Source organism: Enoplosus armatus, chromosome 18, assembly GCF_043641665.1.
Source record: "Enoplosus armatus isolate fEnoArm2 chromosome 18, fEnoArm2.hap1, whole genome shotgun sequence".
Classification (NCBI taxonomy): Eukaryota; Metazoa; Chordata; class Actinopteri; order Centrarchiformes; family Enoplosidae; genus Enoplosus; species Enoplosus armatus.
The window spans coordinates 3767371-3791864 of record NC_092197.1 but is presented as its reverse complement, the minus strand read 5'-3'; the positions used below and the strand labels follow the sequence as shown (position 1 = coordinate 3791864).

Genomic DNA, 24494 nt, shown 5'->3' with positions numbered 1-24494 from the left:
TTTCCATTTTGCTTTAACGTTGTTTGACGTTTTGTTGAAAGTACCAGTGTTCATAGAATTCTTGTAGTTTGCAAACTTTAAGGTAGATGGATTTTTTTTTACACATTTCATTCATTCCACACATTTATTTGTTCTTCTTAGTGGTTGCCTGGTGATGACCTGTTAAAGCAACATTCAGCGAACACGTTTTCTGTCTCTTATACAGAGCTGAACTACGTTTTTTCAATAAATGACAAAAATGCATGTTCGGCATCATTGTGACAGCTTCATAAAAAGGCCTGTATCTCTAATATTAAACACTCCACCATATGGTTTGTTATGGAAGTTTAAACTAAATAAAAGATGAACAAACTGACCTAAAGAGATATATGAGGCCAAGTGCTTCATCTCCAGCACATTAGCACCTTTAGACACTCAAAATCAAGCGGTTGAGGTTGAACTACAAATCCACTTTATTAAACTCAACTCTGCTGAGGATGTTTCAGACTTGGGCCTGTATTGTTATTGGCCCACAGGTGAGGACGTCTTTTTATCTTGTGGTTTCATTGGGTAATAAAGTTGTATGGTGTTTTATTAACAATGTGTAGCCGTTTAAAAGTCTCAGCAGTGTCATTTTGGTTGTCATTATAGATAATATAAGTCACCTTTTGCTATTAAACTGATGGACTAAAGCTGCACTGTTGTTATAGCCTAATGTATAACATGCCCAGACCACTAGAGGTCAGTGTAGTGCAGCAGTAACTGCTCAGGATAATGTACCATGTAGACTCAGATGTGTGAAGAGCAAAAAACTATGCAGTGACAAATTAAATTCCAACAATAATAAAGACAAACGTATAATATGCATGGCAATTTACAGTATTTCAAAGGATCATTATTTAGCTATATCTGCCCTTTTTTCAGTTTGACAGGTTGTCATACTCTCAGCATTACAAATGACAACAAAAATAATCAAGCTGCTGTCAACAAGCTCACTTTCTATGTTGTAATTAGTGACACAGATGTGGACACATAAAATAAAATAAAATAAAATAAAATAACAAATTCAATTCTCTGTTGTTGTAGCACCGACCCCGGACAGTGAGAGGCAGTGTTACATCTTGAGAGCATCCTAAAATTAAAAGACGAAGAAGAAACTCGCTTCCTGTAAGGTCAAAGTTCACCAGCTAGCCTGTCACAACAACCAGCTGGCATATTAGCTAACATCACTCGAAAAGACCATTTTTTCTATTAAAATGGATGTAAATCAGGCGAAACAGGAACACCTACTTGCATTAAAAGGTATTTTATCGTCATTACAACAACACATAGATATATAAACTTAGTTTTCGGGGTAAAACAGGCGCGTTAAATGTTTCAGTGTTGCTGTAAGATGCTAATAGCGCTAGCAAAGGCAGTATCAAACTTTTACATTTGGTAACATGCAATCAAGATTGTTTGTGACAGTTGCAGCTTTAAAATGTGCTATTCGTGTCTTTATTGGACCTGAAAGCTGAAACTGAAAGTTATATATTCTAGCAAGAATTATGTCAGCTAGCTTAGCTAACTAGTTGATGCTGTTGTGTTGTTAGCCAGTTTAGCTAACGTTTGTTTCCTGATGTGTGAATTGTACCTTGAAAAACTCACTAGCTTTATTGTCTTTGGTAAGCTGTTATGTCTGTGTTTGTTATCTGTCTGTTAATAGGTTCTTGTGTGTAAGTACGTGAAGAGCGACTGACAAATTAAATGATGTGTCAGGTAGCTGCTTAGCCAATAAACGTGACTGCGTCTGATGACTCTGCAACCGTCAACAGTTGTTTATATGGTTTATTTATAAGATACAATATATGCTGACCCCACATCTTGTTTTTAAAATATGGACCCAGTGCACAAGCTTGCTGTTTTAATCTGACACCTGCTAAAATGGTAAATCATGGTTCAGTTAAAACCAAATAACTAACAAGTCGGCCGTCAGTACTACCCCTAGTACTTGTACTTACTACTTGTAATTTGTGTGGCTCACCTAGAAAATATTTTTGTGTTGAAACATATAAACAAAATAGATTAATTGCAATACAACGAGGTTGTTTAACCAATGACTGCATTAGATGATGACCTGTGTTAGTCACATGTTGGAATGAGGGCGATTGCTCACTAACGCTGAAGGTATTGGCACTTGAGTGGTAGAGATTACTGTAATACCACAGAAACATCACCTCAATAACTAACTTACTTGTTTGTCCAATCGTTAACAAATGTCACTTTACTTTACAGTGATGCGTTTAACTAAACCGACACTCTTCACAAACCTGCCAGTGACATGTGAAGATCGAGATCTGCCAGGTAAGCTTGTTTTAGTTCACCATGTAGACAACAGGAGGTATGGTACCTGTGTGAGCTAATGGCTTATTTAGTGTCTCTTGTATGTTACATATATATTATTATAACATTTTTATCAAGATCACATGTCTGTGCATATATTGACTTTGTATCGCTGTGGATTTGCTGACTTCGTGATGTGTTTGTTATTCCAGTATCTGTTAGCTGAGATGTGGACGCAGTGTGATCCGTGCCACAAAGAGCATCTTGTTATTTTCAGGGATTCAGATTCGGCCAATTATTCTGCTCTTGACTGTTCAAATGTAGCACCAGCCAGCACACGGACCCATGAAGAGTTTGGTTATATAAGTTCATCAAATAGCTGGTGAATAGTAATTTTAAGACTCATTGTTAGATCAAGTAACCCACATGTCTTGGGACTTTGGGAGGAAACAAGAGCACCTGTTGGAAACCCAAGCTGACACAGCCGGGTCACGTTCAAGCCTTGGATCTTTTGAGCCACTGTGGCGCCTGTGTTGATAATGTCAGTGTGTTCATCACAGGGTTCCTAGTCATGTTAAAGGGGACAGAGGACAAAAGAAAACATGAACATTGGCGTTCTACATCGCTAATGTAGCACTGCTGTTACTGTTCTGTAGATTGAAGAGATTCAGTCAAAGTCTTAGCATGACAGCTACAAAAGAAATATATTTTGGAAGCTTCCAAACAGCCAAGTTTTCTATCCTTTTTATTAGCAATTGTGAGTTGTATAACAAAGTAGTTTAAAAGTCCATGACTGTGTTTGAGAAACTGTCAGGCTTTGTAAAGTTGCTTCAGAACACCAACATCAACTCAAAATGTTAATGCTTTGACTTTTGAGAAGTTCATGTCGCCATTTCATAAAAATGTGCACAGTGGGAAGCAACATAAGGACTGAGACCGGGCTTACAGCAGGTGGATGTCTTGCTTCCACTTTTTTGCGTTTCTGACAGCATTGCTTCTGCTTTTCTGAGAGTTCCTCTCCAAAATATAACTTTAAACCAATAGCTAACGTTCTCTGTGGTTGCGTCAGGATGTAACAAACATATCACCCAAGACAGCAGACAACACTTCCCTATTTATGTTAACATATTAAAGGGAACAATTGCAAATGTCTTAATGTCATAAAACCTCATTAAACAGGGAATGCAGGAAATGAACAAAAAGTGCATTCCTTCTTTTAGTCTGTGCCTGCAATAATAAACTTTAATAATTGTGTATTGATGATGTAATAATGCTAAAATTATTAAATTTAGCTTTTTTGAGAATGTTCCTAATGTGTTTATTTACTTCTACAAAGTCCTACATACATTTTACATTAAAACTCCATGTAGTGCATAATCTAGTAGCTGAAGGATAAACAGACAAAATGTATTAAAATGAGCCCATTTCATATATTTTGAACTGCATTAAGCATTTGCTTTGGATCCAGTGCACATCTGTATTATAGATTTTCAGTTTCAGATCCTGCTCCCAAATTTAGATGCAACCCTGCTGAGAGTTTCAGTGTTTGTTTCCCCCTCTGTCGGAGCACAGACAAGTGTGTTGGCTGCACTGGTAACTGAACTGCTTGCAAACCATAAATTACCTTGACACTTCTTGGTAGGATCGCTATTAATATAAGAGTAGCAATGAACTGACGGCTTATCCTCAAGCCTTAAGTTCACAGTTTGAAGACGAATCAGTTGAACTTGACATTGGAAACATAAAACAAATTCCCTGTTTGCTCTCATGTTCCACCTTTAACTCCGCCGCTGACTGCAGAACCTTCCAGATTGATCTTATTGTTGTTATTAATAATATATGTAGATGGAGGAGTCAGTATTGTTAATATTAATCAGTGAGTTGATCACAGCAGAAAAATGTATGTGGTCCACTTGTTGGACACAGGGACTGAAATTTGAACCCAGTGAAAACCTTCTGGTTCAGACTGCTTTGAAACCTGATCTTCAAAGGGCCTTTCTCTCTGTGAACCTCCCAGCAGAATACTCAAACACTTTCTGTGTCAGAACAGTGTCTACGTCTTATATATCTACACAGGCCACAGGTTTTACTAAAGCTACAGAAGGACAGGTTAGTACTGGCAACAAAATCAAGCTTAATTTTAGTTACTCGCATATGAATACACATTCCATATTGTCAGATATGGCTAGTTTACATCCTTGCTAAGTTTTGAGAAATCATCTTTTCCTAACCCTTTCTGGCAGAAAGGCCTGAGGTATCCCTGATCCAGTTGTATAGAATAGTTATTAGTTTGTTGGTTAATTACTTCTATCTTTAATACAGGTGCTTGTTTCTTCCTTTCTTCCCAGAGATGATTAGCTGTGCGTTGTTTGGTCTCGTGTGCTCCAGCTCTCAGTTCATTAGCAGATGTTACGTCTACATTGTACATGCTTCCTTTGTGTTTTTGCCTCTACAGGGGATTTGTTTGGTCAGCTCATGAGGGAGGACCCCTCCACCATCAAAGGTGCAGAGGCTTTAATGCTGGGAGAGATGCTCACATTACCACAGAACTTTGGGTAAGAAACGCTCATTTGCTGTTGGAGAGTTAAACATTTAACACTAAGTACTTTTTGTGGATTAAACTTTTTGACTTTTCCACGTCTTTACACAGAAATATTTTCCTTGGTGAGACCTTCTCCAGTTACATAAGTGTGCACAACGACAGCAACCAAGTTGTGAAGGACATTCTTGTGAAGGTACTGTAAAATAAAGTAAATAAATACTTGTCCAACACTTATTACACACCTGACACTCCTGTGTGTTGTGCTCCTCTACAGGCCGATCTACAGACCAGCTCACAGAGGCTCAACCTCTCGGCGTCAAACTCTGCAGTAGCAGAACTCAAACCCGAACGCTGCATTGACGATGTTATCCACCACGAAGTCAAGGAAATAGGAACACACATGTGAGTGTTTTTCCTGCAGTATATACGCTCTGCTACCAGAACGTCCTCCCAGCCGACCAAAGCAGGGAAGCAGTTTTTACACGTGTGATACATGTGTGTTTGTCAGTCTAAATGTTTCTTTCCTCTCTTCCCAATTTCCAGCTTAGTTTGCGCCGTCAGTTACACCACTCAGTATGGGGAGAAGCTCTATTTTCGGAAGTTCTTCAAATTCCAGGTGAGTTATATCTGAGCGTTCTCATCAGATGACAGCGTTAAACTCATGTGTGAGCTTGGAGGAGACCTGAGAAATGTCACAGGTCCACAACAGAGCAAATGCAATTACCATCCTAGCTATGGATTTGGTGTCTCTCAGTTTGTGAAGCAGTTGTAACTCTACTCCCTTCCCTTTAGCTTAAACATTTTCAGTAAGACCTGTATAACCCCTCAGATCCCCATTTCTTCCTTTTCTTAGCTGAAGTTTTCCAGCCTGATTAGACATTTTTGCACGGAAATATCGTTTCTGCCGAATGGAGGTACAGTGTGAGAAAACTCCAGCGTTCAGTTTGCAATCTATTTTCCATCAGGTTTTGAAGCCGCTGGATGTGAAGACAAAGTTCTACAATGCAGAGGTAAGTCAGCCACTCTCAGATAGCGGCACCAGCAAACTATAAAGTGCCGCAGTCAACGTACAGACTCCGTGCATCACGTCGTCCTGCAAATCGAGGAACTGTATTGTTTGACGTGCAAGTTTTTACTGTAGCACATATAACATGCTTCATATCATATTTCATTTCATAGGAACATTTAGTATAAGACTGGAAAACCCTTGTACCTCCAGAAACGTCACCTTAAGAGAATAATCTAAGACGCACTGTAAAGTCTTACTGTTTGAAGAGCTGGAGATCAAGCGTTTTCCTGTTAGAGGCAACGAGCTTTTTCCTTTTTCTCATTTTCATACCCGTAGCTTTTTATATTAGCGGTATGCAAATATTCATTGTCATCGTCCTTGGCATGTAACTTCATTTGTTTATTGTGTCTTGTATTTTATTTTCTCCATTAGAGTGACCTCAGTTCTGTGGTAATTGTTTCTTCTGTTCTCATCGCTGAGCATTAGCTTCTCTTAATCCTTTTGGTGCAGCAGACGTTTGTCTTTCTGGGGCCGACAGAAAGGTGCAAAGCAGAAGAATGGAAAGTAATGCATGAATGATAAAATGCCTGCTGGACTCTTAAAAGATAAACAAGCGACGTACCTGCTTTCATTTGAACACGTTAGTCCTTGACATGAACTTTCCAGTATTTTCCTTTTGCCCTTTCTGTGGACGCTCGTGCTTTCTTGCAAACTCATCCTACACAGGGCTTGGACTTTTTCATTGAAGTGTGCGGTGTCAAATTGTGGTGGGTGGGGATTGCATTGATCATACAATTTATCATCATTGGGGATTATAACTATGCACTATGATTGTTCTCATTTTCTATTTGCCAAGATGGAAATGATTATGTAACGTTGCAGACGCGAATGACGGTGCTCAAATGAATCTTTGTATTGCTGGGTGGAAGGTGTGATGGAACCAGTCATTTAAAGGTCTTATTGTCAGTGATTATAAAACCAAAATTACTTCAATCATTTAGGCCATAATTGTTTGTGCATCTTTGATTACATGGAATGAAAAAATAGGTTTCAGGTGTTGGTTGGAATGGCTTTGCATGGAGCAGAGATGCTAAGCTCTGTGATTTAACATTAACCTCATTCAGAACGGTTCATGGTCAGTTCTTATGTTACGAATTGCAGGCATGAACTAATCTCTGCTTCTCTGTCGTTGTATCTTACTGTACAGTAGAGTTTGACAGCTGAGAGTGTTACTTTTCCAAAGCATCAACTAGTTGCATAAAAACAAGAGTGACAATTCTTTACAAGCTCCGTGTCAGGGTGTAAGATTTGATTTATGAGACACCTTTACAAGTTACAAGTCCTTCAGTAACCATTATCTTTCAGCCAGCGTTAGATATTAGGTCCTATTATGATGCATAAGTCATTACTGTAACATTATCTTTCTGTACAAGGAAGTTACTTTACTTTTGGATATTAATAACTGATAAACACACTGTCCACTTGGGTATTAGTTGTTGATTATCAGTAGTAAATGCAGTTAATTTTAGAACTGAGAAGAAGAAGTACCAACGCTTCTTATCTCTGCAAAGGCCTCTGCAGCTCTGCTGTTGTCACATCTGAGTATATTTGTCATATTTCTGAATAAGTAAAAACACCTCGTTCAGGAGCAGCGTGTCTAAAGTGTGTCAGGAGCCTTTTTCAGATGTTTGTAAACAAACTGAAGAAGGCGACTGAAGAGCAGAACAGTCATTCAATTCCTCTTGAGGGCTCTGATGCAGATGACATGGCTGCTTTAAACAATCTGATTGGCTAAAACCGCACAACTAGTTGATGCTTGAGAGACCACCTTTGAATGACTTGTCGCTGTGCAACCCCTACTGTACATCCGCTGGTCAGCACTTGTACTAACAATGTCCTCCAAGGTACACTGAGCACTTAATAGAGTTCAATTAATATATGTTTATATGTTTTAATGTTTGTCTTCTGAGTGTGGGTGATAAATGTTATTCATTACACGACTCTCACAGCACCTAAAGAGTAGCTTAAAGCAGAGGTTCACTCTTTTTCTATCTCAAAACATTACTCACATGCCCATACGTGCATTAACAGGGTTGCAGCTGTTTGTGATTATTCCTGCAGTTCGTTCCTGGCCTTAAAAAGATCCCTTCCTGATGGGGGACAAAAACCACAGTCCTCTATGAGTAAGTCAAAACAAGTGGGTATTTTCCAAAGTTATCGTCTTTTTAGTAGAACATTTCCCCTCTTTGGACAGTTTTCTGGTTGATCTGCTGCAGAGGGATAATAAAACAGCAGTGAATTTCAGACTGAAAACACGAACTTTACAAGATGCCCACTTGTTTTGTCTACACTGAAGCCTCATATTAGCTTTGGTTTTGGGGGCTGTGGATATTGTCCCCCATCTGTTACACTGAAATCTTGTTAGGAAGGTATCTCTTCATGACCAATAAGGGCAGGAGGACCATTACAGTGACCAGTAGCTCTTGAAATGTACATATGTCCACGTGAATAAGACAGACTTGAAAAAATGTGACCCTATCCTTTAAGGCCGTAGGATTTTGCACAAGCCTAACCCCACCCCCCCCCACCCCACCCCCCATTAATACCTAATGATAACGTTGATGTGTTGCTCAGTTCGCCTTGGAGATTCTGTATTTGCACTTAATTGTGAGCAACAAATATTAATTTGACCCCTGGCTTCTCCGCTCCAGACAGATGAAGTGTTCCTGGAGGCCCAGATCCAGAACATCACCACCTCACCGATGTTCATGGAGAAGGTCTCTCTAGAGCCGTCCATGATGTACAACGTCACGGAGCTCAACACGGTCGCATTGGGAGATGAGGGGTAAAATCACTTTAGTTCAGCTGCAGATTCCTTCTTGGAGTGATCGTATTTGCTGCTTTTACACTTGACTCTCAACTCGTAACTTTTCCCCACCAGAGAGTCCACATTTGGGAAAATGTCCTACCTGCAGCCCATGGACACGCGGCAGTACCTGTACTGCCTGAAGCCAAAGCCGGAGTATGCGGAGAAGGCCGGCGTCATCAAGGGTGTGACGGTGATAGGCAAGCTCGACATCGTGTGGAAGACCAATCTCGGGGAGAGAGGGAGGCTTCAGACCAGTCAGCTGCAGAGAATGGTATTAAACCCCGTAGAGCTCGCGGGCAATTTAGGATGTTTTTGAATACTATATATTTGATTTTGTCTTTATATACCACACAAGAAAAATTATGTTTTTTTTACTGTCAAAACAACATTCTCAATAACGCATTTTAAAGGTTGCAAATGTCAACTTGTGAAAGGTAAAACTGAGATCAAATCAAGCTACATAGAACTATTTACAACAAAAAGCAGGTGTAGCCATTTCGTCTTAGCTATGCCACTCTTCAAAACAGTTGTAAACAACAGCACAGAGAGCCACACATCGGGCCTTACATTGAGTGTGAGGGGGTTCACTCTCACTAGTGTTCAGCCTGCAGAGCAGAGTCAGCGAATTCAGGCCTTTTTTTTTTCTTCTGTTTGATCAAATGACAAAAAACGGCGAAGATATCTAAATAAATGCAACGCCTGCCCCACTTTTACGCACACTTAAATACGATTTTTATATCAAATTGTCCCATCTCGCTTTTAACTTCTGTCAACGTCAAACAGAAACTAGCATTCGTGTTTGAAGCCGGCACTCTCCACAGAAGTTGACAGCAGTGCTCAATGTGACGCTGTGACCTTTCCAGGGTTAAGATGAGATTTTTTTATGTGTACGCTTTTGCCATCAAAATCAAAGGATCTCATTCTTTGTATCCTCTTTTGTTTATTCCTGTTGTGATGCTATCCTCCTTGTCCTCCAGGCTCCAGGGTACGGAGACATCAGGCTGTCTTTGGAGATGATTCCTGACACCGTCAACCTTGAAGAGCCCTTTGACATTATCTGTAAAATCACCAACTGCAGGTAAAAATCCCCAGTCCCTTCGGTGCTATTTAATCATTAACAAATGATTGAATTCAAACCATCTCCTTGGTGTTGTAGTGAAAGAACCATGGACCTGGAGCTGGAGATGTGTAACACCAGGTCGATCCACTGGTGTGGTGTATCGGGGCGACAGCTGGGGAAACTTAGTCCCGGTGCCTTCCTCTCTCTGCCCCTCATACTCCTCTCATCCGTCCAGGGTCTGCAGGTATGATCCACACTTCAGGAAAACTGTCGGTTGATATCCTCCCGCTGTTCCTGCTCACTAACGTCACGTCCTTCGCTTCTTTGTTCTAGAGTATTTCCGGATTGAGACTCACAGACACATTTCTGAAGAGGACGTACGAATACGACGACATCGCGCAAGTGTGTGTTGTCTGCCCGTTCACGAGCAACGAGTGCTAGAGATTTTACTGACCTTTTTTTGCATTTTAGATATGAATGGACCAACAGTGGAATTCTGCTCATAACGCAGACATTTTGCTCTTTTTTTGCAACCTGAGGGGATAATACTGTATTTTAAAAATGAATTGTGAATAATATAAATCACTTTCTTTGAAAATAATGATGTAAATGTGCATAAATGTTAATAAAATATGTGTAAACTTTGATTTCCTATTGCTTTTCAAAGGAGATATTATGAAAAAACTTGTTTTATTGTAATTATTGTAAGACTTTATATAATTTAATGGAACCTCTGTAGACTGCACTGAGCATATATTCTTCAAATGTGTTGATTACAGGGATTTCTTGATGTTTTAAGCCTCATGTTTACATACACATGTCCCTATTGGGTGCCAAATGTGTCACACTATTAAACTGCCGGGATTCTCCGGGATGTCGAAGATCCTGGATTCAAACTGAGCGCTGCCCACTATTTAAAGACAATATGACACAAAAGCAAAAATACAAGCATGTGTGAGTAGTTTCAAGACATTTATTCACATGTTTTAGACAAAACATTGTGCTGCCCTAGCATACATATTTGTTTTCATAAAGCATCTGATCTCAAATACCAGATTTAAGAGCATGCAAAATGAACACTGAGGACTTTGTTACTAGTTAATGAACAATTAAATCCGCTTAAAGGGAGGGGGGGGGCATTAATTTTTGCTAAAGTGCGATAACAACATAATGCAGGCTGCGAACACTGTTATACAATTAAACAGTCGTCTTAATTAAAAATGAAGTCGCAGTCGTTGAAAAGCAGTGATGTGAGTCCTACGTGTCCAAGGACTGAATGTTCTTTACCAACCAATAAACAAGTAGAGCGTTTTCTGTCTACAAAAATAATATCAAACAGGATGCGGTATAAACAAGGTGAACCTGAATCCTGCGGTTATTGTATGAGAAATAAGCTGAAATGTTCCCTGCAATGCTGTGAAAGTACATTCCTCCCGAAACCCCCTCTATTTATGACGACGAGACAGAAGGATCCTTAACTCATAGCATGAAGAGGGCAGTATCTTCAGCACATATAAAACACAATCTCAAGAAAGAATTCACTCGTGTTCTCTCAGTAGGCTGAATGAGTTCTCTTTTTATGATTAGGTGTTTACTATATATATACAGTATATATTTATTTTTTTTGCCCTAGATGAGTGGGATGCTTCATTTCATGGTCCAGTCTCCAGGCCCCCACCTCTCCGCTCCAGGGCCTTTAGTCACAGTAAAGTGCCTTCAACCCCATCCTTGTCTCTTCATTCCAGCTATGCCGGGGATTTGACTTTAAGATATGGGTGTAGAGATTGTAATCGCGCCATATGGTTGCCCTTCCTTGGGGAAAAAAAAATGTGAGACTGAAATAAAAAATAATACATGTTAATGATAGAAACATAGTCAGAGTTTTTATATGGTCGGCAAGGGTTTGGTTTTAAATAGCGAACGTACCCGAGTGGATCATGAGTGCTCCTCGGCGCTGCCGCTGAAGGAGCGGCTCCGGATGTGGTTCCTTAACTGCTCGATCAGCTCTGGGTTCTGTTGCTGGATCTGCTGGGCAAACTGTTGTCCCCTGACGGAGAGATGACGCAACTGTGTTTACCTGCTGAATCGCTTTCTAGCAGAACAGTAGCTCACATACAGCAAGATGAGAAATACTTCTGTTTTTAATATACAGTAAAGTAACAGAATATTATTTGCTTTATTACCACGAGTTAAGATGAGAAGAACGATACCGCTCTCACGTCTGTACGGTAAATACGAAGCTGCAGCAGGCAGCTGGTTAGCTTAGCTTAGCATTAAGACTGGCAACACACGGGGGGGGAAACAGCCAGCCTGGCTCTGTCCGAAGGTAACAAAATCGACCTAAAAGCATCTCTCAAGCTCACTAACATCTAACATCTCGTTTGTTGAATGCACACAAATGTAAAAATGACATGTTCTGGTTTTTCAGGGGGTAAAGAACACCAGGAAGTGAGTGTTCCCGGCCAGGAAATAGTCCGGCACGGTCTTTGTAGCTTCATATTCAACGTACAGACCAGAGAGTGCTATCACTTTCCCAAAATATTGAATTATTATCTTTTTATATTAAGTTTACTTACGCTTCAATCAAGCTGGAAATGTCTGACAGTCCGCCCACTCCTGCTGCAGGACCCCCGACTGCATTAGACATCATTCCTGACATACTGGCCGCACAGTGACACAGTGACAGTGAGTCAAAGTATGTTTTAAAACTACGCTTGCATTTAGCAACCCTAAATGCAGACAATTACTGTTGACACTCACAGCTGTTGTACTTGTTGGTTCTGCATCACGCTTGCAGCCTGTAAACAGAAATCGAGCTATAAATATTATATATTAAAAAGGACAATTCATTTCTGATTCCATTGGCAATCCTGTTACTGCACACACGCAGCTATCTGATTTAGATGTATGCTGTCATTGTTGCTGCAGTAAAACTCTGGCACGCTCGTAGACGCGTTCTCGGCCTGGCAGACGTTCCCGTGTGTCATCGTTTAACAAGTCAGGATTCTCCACCAGGCCCAGACAAGGTCTACAGGGCTAACTGTCACTCACGGGACTAATTAGGGAAAATGTCTGATCTAACCTCGCCAGAGACGAAACAAGCATGAGACACCTGTCGCCAGGACGAATGGCAAGTTTACTGAACAGCAGAGAACCTCTATTGTGTGACACAGTCAGGCTTTTTATGTTCTTACCATGCTGATGAAGGCAGGGTTGTTGATTAAACTAGCCATGTCAAATCCCAGTCCAGCAGCTATCTGTGGCACACATTCACAGAGACCATGGCTAGGCAATATACACAGGCGCTTTAATGGGATATACATGACGTTACATAACGGGAGAGAACGCAGCCTGTTTTTACTTACTGGGCTGGTTGCTTCTTTCTGCTTCTGCTCCGCAATCTTCAGGTTGGATTTGTAGGTATCGTTCTCGGGGTCTAATACCAAAGCTTTCTTGAAGAAGGAAATTGCCTCCGGATACTTGTTCATGGCTGTCAAAGCCAAACTGGAGCCACAAATGAAAGGGCCAGACATCATTTTTGACAGACCTTGAAATATTATAGTTCACATTACGTAGAAAAAAACCCTATAAAACTTGTATTAACAGCGTATGACATTAAACACAAACAGTATTCCTTTAGTCTAACTCACCCCATCCTCCCATAAGCTTTGCTGTAGGTAGGATCAATCCCAATGGCCCTCTCGCAGTCACCAGTCGCCTCTGTATAATTTCCCAGTTTGCTGTGAGCTGCAGCCCTGCAAAGTGTTACAGTCAGACCCCATGCTTACGTTTCCAGCACTGTCTAGTCCCGTTAAAACACTACGTTACGTCAACATGATGTCACCGAGGATTTTTATGACCCGTCCTGACAGAGTGAAATCATGCTGCACGCTGTTGTAAATACCTGTTGCAGTAGTACACAGCGTTTCTTAGGTCCAGATCAATGGCCTTTGTGTAGCACTCCACTGCACATCTGTAGTTCTCTTCCTTCATGTGATTGTTCCCTAAAAATCAAATATTGGATTGTTTTTATATTGAAGGGTTTACACATAGAAAGAACTGAAGTTATCATAGAAGTGGTTTTGCTTTTTATTATGCTAAGAAATTTTGCGAGAGAGATTGAGTTCTGCAAAACCTGTTTTTAAAATGGATGCTGCGGTACTAAAAACAATTCTATTATGGGCAGATGGACAATTATTAATAAAAATGATAATTGACCTGATATTACTATTAAGATATATTCAGAGCTGTGGTGAAGGTTGATGTTGCTGACATGGAGAACATCAGAATATCTGAGTAATAAAATCTGAATTGAGTTTATCGGCTTTCTGTTTGTGTCTTTATCATGTTTGGTGTTTTATTTAAAATATATGTGTGTGTTTTCATTTTATCCCACAAGGGGACCAGTTTTCTTATAGTATATTTAGGCTCTCTGAGATCAATACTTTCCTCCAGAACTGCAAATATAGCTATTAATAAGTGAGTCCACGAGGTGCACGGAGCTGCAGAGATCACATAATATCTACAAGTAACTGTACTTGTGGGTTAATCAGTGTATCACTAATAAGTTCCTTATTAACACGTGAACACGTGTTACTCCTCAACCAGGTGGTGTCGCTGTTTAAGCTCGCAGGTGCATGTGGACGGTGATGTTTAAAGTTCCTGTAAATCTGTTTAAAAGGCAGCACTCAAATTTACAATTATGTATGGACGGTACCACAACTGACGACTGAGTATCACAGCTGAAGTTATTAATGCTTCATGGCGTAAAAAGTCGAAAGGTTGTGAGTTACCTCCTCTGCGTGATTTTAGTTTAACAGTCTGAGCACAAGCCCCTCATGGTGATGTGTTATCTGTGGTTTGTAAAGTTATGTGGTCTGAGGACGAGCAGGACACCAATATTCACTAGTACTTACGACTTAAGCTCTCCACCCAAAACATTTCATGAAGAAGCTCATCACATTTATGACATTGCTTAAAATCAAAGTACCACAAGGTTAAGATCTGCTACCAGGGATGCTACAAAGGGAGGTGCAGAGTTTTAACATTACCTTCATTCTTAAGTTGCTCTGCTCGTTCAATGTCTTCTGGAGATGGGGAGGTCTCGGGTATGGTCAGGTTGTCATTCTAAGTAAATACAAAGTGGAGGAGTCGTTAATGCTTTGCACTTGCAAGTGAAATTAGCTTTAAATAAACAGCGACTGTGTAGTAAACAAAAGGCTGTTATTATGGTGGACATTTTGTGTGTATTGTACATGGGCGTGCCAATAACCAGTGCCTTAATGGAATCCAACCATAGAAATCAAAATATCTGCAGTGTTGGTCCTGCGGATCGTGCAGCACCCACCTTCAGCAGGGAGTTGAGGAATATCTCCGTCAGGGGCTGGGGCACAGCGAGATGGCAGTCACTGGAGCTGATCTTGAAGGTAGTCTCCAAACACTGTATCGCAACTGTAGTGACACGACCACGTCGACGGGATTAATTACATTTGCGAGATCTTAAGATAACAGCTAAACAATTGCTCTCAGAGTTAACAGTATCATTGTGGTGAGTCAGAACCTGGCTGCACATTCAGAGTGAGAAATTTAAACGGTCCTGTCCATCTTTCAGATTGGATTAAAAACACGCCAGCACACACACACACACACACACTCTGCACATCACACCCTAATTTCTAGTCTCTTGTGATTTCTTTTTGATGATAGAAGCTTCTCCCGTTTATTCTCTCTACGTCAACGACGTACGTATATCGGTTTTATTCTGAAAATGGACAGGACAAGAGCTTCAAAGAGTGTCCTATTTTTGTGAAGGCGCTTTCCAAAATACATGTGCACGCACAGTGAGTCGACCTACCTTCGAGGCTCTCCTGCTCATCAGAATTCAAAGCACCGCAATGTGTTTGATCTCGTAGGAACTGCACAATAGAGAATGCCAGGCGCTTCTCCACTGCCATTTTTACCGAGAAACTGCTGGGCACAGAGAGTTTGGAGTGAAACAGAAAGGCACCCACACACCAGTGACTATATTATTCATAGGGTGACACTTTATAAAACAAAACACACATTTAAGTAACGTGCAATCAGCTTTTGTGATCAGTTAACACTTAATGATAGATAGTTAGCTGGAATCTAGTTACAAAGAAAAGGGCGTTTCAGACCCATGCATCTGCAGAACAGCACATATTCTCAGACAGATGTGAAGCTGTTTGTATCGGATGCAAACGTCTACAGAAACAATCTCTAGTCATAAACTAATAAACAATCAGACTGTCTGTCCATTTTCCCCTGATTTGTCAACTGGGTGACTAAAATATCATAATAAAATTTATTAAAACTCAGTGACATAAACAAAGACCGCTGGGTCACGCAGCAACATGCAGATGTTTGCGTCTGATGAAAAACAGGTCCGTACTTCTTTGAGAACAGGTGCTGTTGTGCTTTTAAAGAGGCTGATTAAATGCATGGGTCTGGTCTATGTAACTGGATTCCAGCTAATTTAATGGCATAAGCTGTAAATGAATGTACTGTATGAAGTAACTGTGAATTAACAATCAATAAGTGATTATCTATTGAGCGTAGGCATAGGGAAACAGGAATTTACGATACTTGCTGTATTTACGCCTCTGAAATATATGTATAACATTAAATATTCATGATTAAATAAGCAGAAAACTGTGTGCTCGTGCTCCTTTACTCATAGCAATAAGGTGAGTGAGAAAATACGTTTTGGGGGCCTTTAATTTATGCATTTAAGCTTGTGTTTTGTGCTCTTTTGTATCATAAAGTGTTACCATTTATAGACAGTATTAATATTCATATAACATGTGGTTGAATGGGAGTTTTGATGGTTTGTTAAATCACCCATGTGGACTGCAGGCCTATAACACAGTCCTGGGTAATCAATTATTATCTACTTATTATCCAGAAAGTCACAGATTCCCTGCACGTCAAATGATTTTTAGTAAGGAGGGTTAAGGAGTATGCATATGATATCAACTACCCTGCTTTTGTGGGCTCTGTGCTCACATGGCACATACTCCTAAAATAAAGTGGTGTTAAACCAAATAACCACAATATGGACCTGATGTCAAATGTCTCGCCCGGGGGGGCCTCCTAACAGGTTAATCCAGCCATGTTATCTATCATCTATGATCTCCAGCTACCGCTAATAGAAAGGATGCTGGTGGTGCATTTGGTTGCTGTTTCCAAGACAACTCAAAGGAGGATGAAAGCCAAAAAAAAAAACGATTCTTCCTTTTAGCAAAAACAAAAAGCTGCTCCACACATATCAGGGCAGCAAGGGGCAAACAAGGCCACCATCATTTGACTCTCTGGGCTCGCAGATGCAAACGTTGCCTCATATTTCCATCACGTGCTGATGCCACTCGTTGTTATGTTCATTTAGGTTAGGCTAGCACACGAGCCACTCCTCCCTCCGTGTGTGTTGACACACGTAAATGCAGCGACGCAGAAGCTGTGATGTAACAGCACAGCGGGAGACGAGAGGTGTTTCTCTCCTCCGCCCGATGCGTGTGTGTTTAGAAAACACAACGCATCCGAGCGAGTGCGGCCAACGACGCTGACGGCTGTCCGTCCGGACCACCAGGCTCGCGCACCGTGCAAGCCTGTGTGATGCTGAAAACAATCCTGTCGCTGGAGAGCAGCGCGAGCAGAAGAAAGAAAGGTCAACCTCAGACCCCCCCCCCCCAAAAAAAACACCATGAAGCCAATTTATAAATAACATTGAGTCAAAGGATGCTATTCAGTGTGTGTGCCCCCACCACCAACCCCACAACCCTCACGCCCACCTACCTGAGCTCTTCTCCAGCTGTCTGCTGCTACCGCGTCATGAGGACTTGTGTCAGCTCGATCGCATCCTCCTCGGCGCATGCGCGTTGACAGCGGAAATAAAAAGCATTTTCCCCACATGCAAGAAGAGAGAGGGAGCCCAGTGCTGCTGCTGCTGCTGCTGCTGCTGCTGGGACTGAGCCACAGTAAGAAGAGGAGGAAGTGTGTTTTCTTAGCACGGAAAGAAAAACGCATGAAACCGCAGGCATGTGTGCGTTAAGAGTTGTGCTCTGCAGAACGCTTTGCAGGTATGCTTCAGGGTTTGGCTGCCATGTTTAGTGTGTTTGTTTAACACCTGTGAGGGTCACTAGCTGAGTCTCATTCAACTGCTCTTGATTGCTGTGTATTTTATCCACACGTGCACCTGTTAATCATTAAAAAAAAAAAGAAGAAGGTATTAAAACGATAGCTGCTTTAAAATGACTGAGCTGTTTGGAAGTGTTGGCTGTGGTTTGACATAGCTGCTTTCACAATTATCCCACGCTGTTATGAACTTGTTTCGAAGGGCTCCCGCTGCCGTGCCATGAAACCCGACACTGAGTGGACTTTGTGGGAAAAGGTCACCGCTTAGCGCGGAAAAAATGCAGAGCACTTTTTCATGTGTGGCCTTGAAGAATTGATTGCTCACACAGTGTTAGTGCCAGCTGTTAAGTTCAGCTGCAATGTCAAATGTGACACTGGTTCAAACTTTGAAGTTAAACTGTTTTTTTTTTTATTTTAAATGTCTGATTATTCACAGCGCCTCTAAACGCGTCCTGAGAATGACCATCCACAACGGGTCTGTGATATCCGTCCGAGACTGCTCTCAGGCCGGAAATAAGAGGGACGCGCTGAGGTGGGACCTGTCTCCAGCTGAGACCAGGACCATGACGGACAGCTTGATTAACAGAGTAAAGAAGGTCTACGATGACATTGGATCTCTAAAGATAGAAGATGTTTCCGTTGAAAACACCCTGAAAGCTTTGGCTAATGTCAAGCTGGATTATGTGTGTAAGTCCTACATTTTTCTAGTTGTCAATAAAAATAAACAACAACAATGAATTGATCCAACTTACAAGTATCTTCTGTGTAGCCACAGAGCTTCATTGTTGTCCAAAAACAGTTAAAAACACATCAGGGAGTCAGTCCGACATACATATAAATATCAACTATAGCACCAATTGTGTATTAATCCGCAGCTCAAAATAGTCCCCAAGAAATACACGATTTACTCCTGTTTGAGTAAAGTTTGCTAAAAGCTACGGTGCCCAGCTGTTCTAGGAAAACGTTGATCCTTTTTTTTTTTTTAAATAAAATGCTATATTTCAAACCTGTTTTTTAAGATTTTAGATCTTCAGTAGGAACACATGGGCTTGTGTCACAGACAGACAGGGAAGGGATGTCGGTATTGAGAGACGGACTAACACATTGTTGGGCTTTTCTACAGGTTTTGTTGTCAAGAGAAAATATATATATATATTAACATCAGGCGATTTCCAGTGTTCAAATCATAGTAACATGTTTATTCTGTTCCCTTAGCGTCACGCCATGTCCTTGATTTCCCCCAGTATGTTTGTGCTTCTAAAGAGGTTCGGTCAGCGAGCACAGAGGCGGACAAGAAGCTGTCCGAGTTTGATGTGGAGATAAGTATGAGGGAAGATGTGTTCAAGCGAATTACTGCCTTGCAGGTACGCCACATGTCGCGTCCACTCGAATGTACACAGAGGGAGGTTAAAGTTGATGTAAAAACTGTCCTTTTAATCAGGCCCCTAGTCCGTTAAGATGATGATAATGAGGTGTTAAAGTAAATGTAACCGTAAAAGATATGGCTTTAAAGCTAATTAAATTTAATGTGTGAGGAGTTGATGCATCTATCATTAGCTATGATATGATTATTTTCACATTTTATGTCAGCCAGAGGACGAATGATAAATCTGCAAGGGCTGAAGTGTTTTATATTAAGATCTAGGACAGTATACCCTCATTTGACCCCACCACTGGTTCTTATTTAGCTTGGGGAAAGAAATGTAATCTGATGTAACTAGTGGTTGCCAATGCCATATGATATTTCATGCAAGACTGGCAGGCTGACATGGAGCACAAACAGGTAGCAAAATGGCCTTAAGTCTGCTTATGTGAAGAAGTGTGTTTGTCTTTTGTGATTGTTTTTTTTTTTTTGACAGAAAAATCTCCAAGACAACCTTTCACCTGAAGAAAAGAGATTCTTAGACAGGCTTGTTACATTAGGCAAGCAGAAAGGATTGCACCTGTCAAAAGATATACAAGAGGTAATGCAATCTGTGACCTGATTATTAAAGCTACTTTAGCTTTGAACAGATAATGTATATTACAATTAAAAGAGTTTGATTTGAGATATGAGATAAATAAGCATTTCTGCTTTTTTTTTTCTCTCAAATGATCCTAATAAAGGATAAGCATGTTTTTACTCTAACAGAATCAGAATGCACCTCTTAACTGTATTAAAAGACGTTTAAGTGATGGCAAGTGCCAGTCTTTTATAGGGCTGCATCTAACGATTATTTTTATTATCCATTAATCTGCTGATTATTAATCGTTTGGTCTATAAAACAACGATAAAAAGTATTCAATTTATTGTAATGCAAATTTTCACATTTGAGAACCTGGAACAATCAAATTTCTGGGATTTTTGCTCAAAAAATAACTTAAACAATTAGTCTATTATCAAATTAGTTGATATTAGGTTTCAATTGAATTGACCAATCAATTCATTGACTAATCGTTGTAGCTCTAGTCTTTTATTTTGAAGTTTGATTGTTGGGGCTACCCTTGTGTTTTACATTTGGAGCACAAATTCTGCTTGTAATTCTTGAATGATAATATTTTTCTTTCTCCACTGACACTCATGCTAATTTTCTCTCCCCAAGGAAATAAAAAGAACTTCCAAGCTTATAAGTGAACTTTCCATAGAGTTCAACAAGAATCTGAATGAGGACAATACATTTCTTGTGCTCTCTGAACATGAGTTGAGTAAGTTTATATGCATGAAGCTCTGGTCTGGTGGACTGTCTGGTATTATGAATCAGCTGTGACCGTTTTAATTTGTGTTGTTCTCTTCTGTTAAGGTGGACTAGCTGATAGCTATCTCAATGGATTGGACAAGACGGCAGATGGGCGGTATAAAGTGACGCTTGAATATCCCCATTACTACCCCCTGATGAAGAGGTGTCACAATCCTGAGACCAGGAGGAAGATGGAAACAGCTTTCCACAGCAGGTGTAAAGAGGTGACTGGAGTCTGAGAATAAATCTGTGTATTTTACACTTTCCCGACCGCAGCACGTCCCGTCTGTTTTTAGATTCTCATTAAATCAAACCCTGTTTTTGATGTTATTCAATGTATTTTCATTCTCTCTATATGGAGTCTGATATTCCCCACGCTGGATTCAAATTACCTGCCTACGCTCAAGGTTACAAGAGGAAATGACGCGTGCATGTAATCCAGGGATACTGTTTTGTAATTGTATCTCATTGATGTCCGCCTCGCTATTTACTGTTTGCTCTCCTGTAGCTGTATCAGGGCTGTGAATTGAATTACTGCTAATGTAAAGCAAACATTTCCTACTGCTGCTGTTTCACGTTCAACCGGTGAAACACGATGTGGAACAAGAACAAGCAGCCTCGGTGAGCTCTGCAGCGTAACCAGCTCCTCTTTTTTTTTTTTTTTTACAGTACCCTGCTGTTGTGTGAAAAGGATGAAATTAGATTGCGGTTCCTCGTCCCATGATGGGAAAAAGGCCAATTATTGACTGACTTCTTTATAAACAACATGTTTGTTTGGCTGTGCTGTAAATACACACCAGCTGCTCTTCTGCTGTATTTCTGACAAAGTAGCTGCTCAGTGTTTGCTGCCACCAGAGATCTGGTGTTGCCAAATCAACCAGGACTGAAATCTGAAGGGTTTTAACTTCTAATTAGCGAGATTAGATATTTGGAAAATGTTCCCATCTGCATATCTTATTTTACATTCTGTCTCTTTTCCAGGTAAACACAGCGATCCTTGAACAGTTGATACAACTGAGGGCAAAGGTCGCAGACTTACTTGGTTACAGTAGCCACGCAAACTATGTGCTGGAGATTAACATGGCCAAGAATGCAAGCAATGTGTCTGACTTTTTAGGTATGACCCCTTCGACATGTCACCTGTCAGGCTCACACGCACACATACAAACACACTGTGTGATTTACGATGAAGAGTCACGCCATCTGATAACGGCTTGGCGTTAGAGAAAATACCACAAAGGCATGTGGCATACGTGGTCATATATCACAAAGTGGAAAGGCGTGTGTCAGTATCTTGTTATTCGAGATGGGACATAATTGATGATAAAAATGTTTACAGTAGTGTGAGCCATGATTATGCGATTGATCCAGAAACAATTCTGCTGTAATTGTTTTAGATTGTATGTGTTGTATATTAACAACCATGACCATGAAGACTTCTTTTGTTCCCACTCTACAGATACGTTCTATGAAACACTGAAGCCCGTTGGAATCAAGGAGAGGAAATATATCCTTGCACTAAAGAAGAGGGAGTGCTTGATGCGGGGCTACCAGTTTGATGGGCAGATCAATGCCTGGGACTTACCCTACTACATGAATCAAGTGGAGCAGTGCAAGTTTGCCGTGAACAAGGACAAACTAATTGAGTATTTCCCACTCGATGTGGTGACAGAGGGACTGTTTGGTATCTACCAGGAGCTGCTGGGTCTCACGTTCACAGAGGTGGAACATGCTCACGTGTGGCATGAAAATGTCAAGCTTTATTCAGCCCACGACACTGAAACTGGAGAGGAGATTGGTCAGTTCTACATGGACCTGCATCCAAGGTAGAGAATGTGACAAAAACATTATACCCCTTCCATGCATAGAAATTGTATATGAGGTGAAAGATCAGTTTAAATTATTTGATTAATTATTACATTACAAAATGCCCATTGCAATTTACCAGAGCCTTTTTAAATGACTGTTTTGTCAGTTCAAAATTGAAAATATTCCATGCACTGTCACATAAGACAGAAAAGCAGCAAATCTTCACAACTGAAAAGCTGGAACTAAGTTTTTGGTTTAAAAATTTTACTTAAATGATCAACTAATTGTTTCAGCTTTAATCAGTTTATCCTCCATCACAGAAAACTGTAAAAAAAAAAAAAAAAGAAAAAAAAAGCTTGAAGCAATGAGTGACTAGAGCTCTTTCTTTGTAATGTAATTTGTGTTCATGCTCAGATTAAGCCTTTGTGACACTTGTAACCACCAGGGAAGGAAAGTACGGCCATGCAGCCTGCTTTGGGCTCCAGCCCGGCTGCAGAGGACCTGATGGCAAACGCAGGCTTCCGGTGGCGGCTATGGTGGCTAACTTTACCAAGCCCAGAAAGGCTTGGCCCTCTCTCCTCCAGCACCATGAAGTGGAGACTTATTTTCATGAGTTTGGTCACGTTATGCACGAGCTCTGTTCTAAGGTAGGCCGCTGTGAACACGCCATCGACAGATTCGAATACTCTGCATCGTATATTAATTAGAACAACACAGCTTGAACTTTCCCTGTGTTTGTATCAGACCACTTTTTCAGAGTTCAGTGGAACCCTGGTGGAGACGGACTTTGTGGAGGTGCCATCGCAGATGCTTGAGAACTGGGTTTGGGAGAAGGAGCCTCTGAGAAGAATGTCTCGCCACTACAAAGATGGCACCCCAATCCCAGACAACCTGCTCGACAAGCTGATCGCATCCAGAGTAGCCAACACTGGTCAGACACAAAAAAAAACAAAAAAACTCTAACATTTATGCAAAAGTCAAGAGTTTCTGTGGATGTGTTGACTTATTTATCCTCTTCAGGACTGATGAACCTGCGTCAGGTAGTCCTCAGTAAAGTGGACCAGTCGCTACACACCAGTCCTCATGCAGATACAGCTGAGGTGTTTGCAAAGCTCTGCCAGGACATCCTGGGTGTCCCTGCCACACCTGGTCAGTTGTAGCATTAGCAACGGTAGCACTGAAAGGCAAATGTTGATTATTCATCTTATATTTAGAGAAATATATGGGTGAAGATTTTTATCAGTGATGAGAATTGAGAATATTTATTTGTCTCCTATAAATACCCCACTGGTTTCGTTTCATTTCCTGTATGAAATGCATAGACCTATACATAACACTTGTTACTGATTTGTGTGACAAAGACTATTCTGATGTGTTGACAAAGATCTGTTCTCTGCAGGCACCAATATGACAGCCAGTTTCAGCCACTTGGCTGGAGGATACGATGGTCAGTATTATAGCTATCTGTGGAGTGAAGTCTACTCCATGGACATCTTTTTCAGTCGTTTTAAAAAGGAAGGCATTATGAATCCAAAGGTGGGTCTGATTATTACTATATATATTATATCATATCCATTTATCTGTAAGCATACATCTCACTTTCTGTGTAAAATGTCTGTATCACTACATGTGTGCCTTTTTCACGCAGGTTGGAAAAGAGTACAGAAGGGTGATTCTGGAAGCAGGTGGCTCTGTGGATGGAACAGACATGCTGAAGACCTTCCTCGGACGTGGCCCATGCCAGGACGCCTTCTTTCAGTGCAAAGGACTGATCAAGTCTCAGGAAACACAAACATTGTAATTTCATGTAGAGATATAGAGTCTTTTTGTTAAAGCAACGTATATTTGTAATTGTCTGGACGTAGGCCCACGTCAGTAGAAAAATGGCTTTGGCTTACTGGGACACTTGAATTGTGACAATGAGCCCGCGTGCACAATACCACAGCCTTGAAAATGGAATTCAGCCATCATTAATTTCATTATTTACACCTGCGCCTCTTTTCTACTTTGACTTATTATATATTTTCAAAGATTAC

General features: G+C 40.7%; 3 protein-coding genes across 4 annotated transcripts; 2 read left to right on the top strand and 1 right to left on the bottom strand.

Moving 5' to 3' along the window:
* Window positions 1-1177: 1177 nt before the first annotated feature.
* On the top strand, window positions 1178-10391 carry trappc13 (trafficking protein particle complex subunit 13). 2 transcript variants are annotated; one of them, XM_070924653.1, is made up of 13 exons: window positions 1178-1281; window positions 2254-2322; window positions 4757-4856; window positions 4952-5036; window positions 5118-5245; window positions 5387-5459; window positions 5809-5853; window positions 6285-6302; window positions 8564-8697; window positions 8794-8992; window positions 9699-9799; window positions 9878-10025; window positions 10115-10391. In XM_070924653.1, exons 1-13 carry the CDS (start codon window positions 1236-1238, stop codon window positions 10220-10222), a joined length of 1254 nt encoding a protein of 417 aa, XP_070780754.1. In that variant the 5' UTR covers window positions 1178-1235; the 3' UTR covers window positions 10223-10391. The 2 variants fall into 2 exon arrangements, with proteins under 2 accessions (XP_070780754.1, XP_070780755.1); XM_070924654.1 differs by lacking the exon at window positions 6285-6302.
* Window positions 10392-11716: 1325 nt separating this feature from the next.
* Window positions 11717-15735, bottom strand: sgtb (small glutamine rich tetratricopeptide repeat co-chaperone beta). Its single transcript, XM_070924905.1, has 10 exons — window positions 15636-15735; window positions 15129-15232; window positions 14833-14908; window positions 13686-13785; window positions 13432-13536; window positions 13147-13285; window positions 12976-13038; window positions 12542-12579; window positions 12358-12441; window positions 11717-11828 (listed from the first exon to the last, which is right to left on the bottom strand). The coding sequence occupies exons 1-10, from the start codon at window positions 15733-15735 to the stop codon at window positions 11717-11719; spliced, it is 921 nt and encodes a 306-aa protein (XP_070781006.1).
* A 1934-nt stretch (window positions 15736-17669) lies between these two features.
* nln (neurolysin (metallopeptidase M3 family)) lies at window positions 17670-24494 on the top strand. Its single transcript, XM_070924800.1, is given in 14 exon segments — window positions 17670-17711; window positions 17714-17775; window positions 18369-18619; window positions 19148-19296; window positions 19792-19896; window positions 20515-20617; window positions 20713-20873; window positions 21631-21766; window positions 22109-22475; window positions 22904-23105; window positions 23203-23389; window positions 23479-23607; window positions 23858-23994; window positions 24107-24494. Coding segments are annotated over 14 exon segments (2184 nt in total). The 3' UTR covers window positions 24260-24494.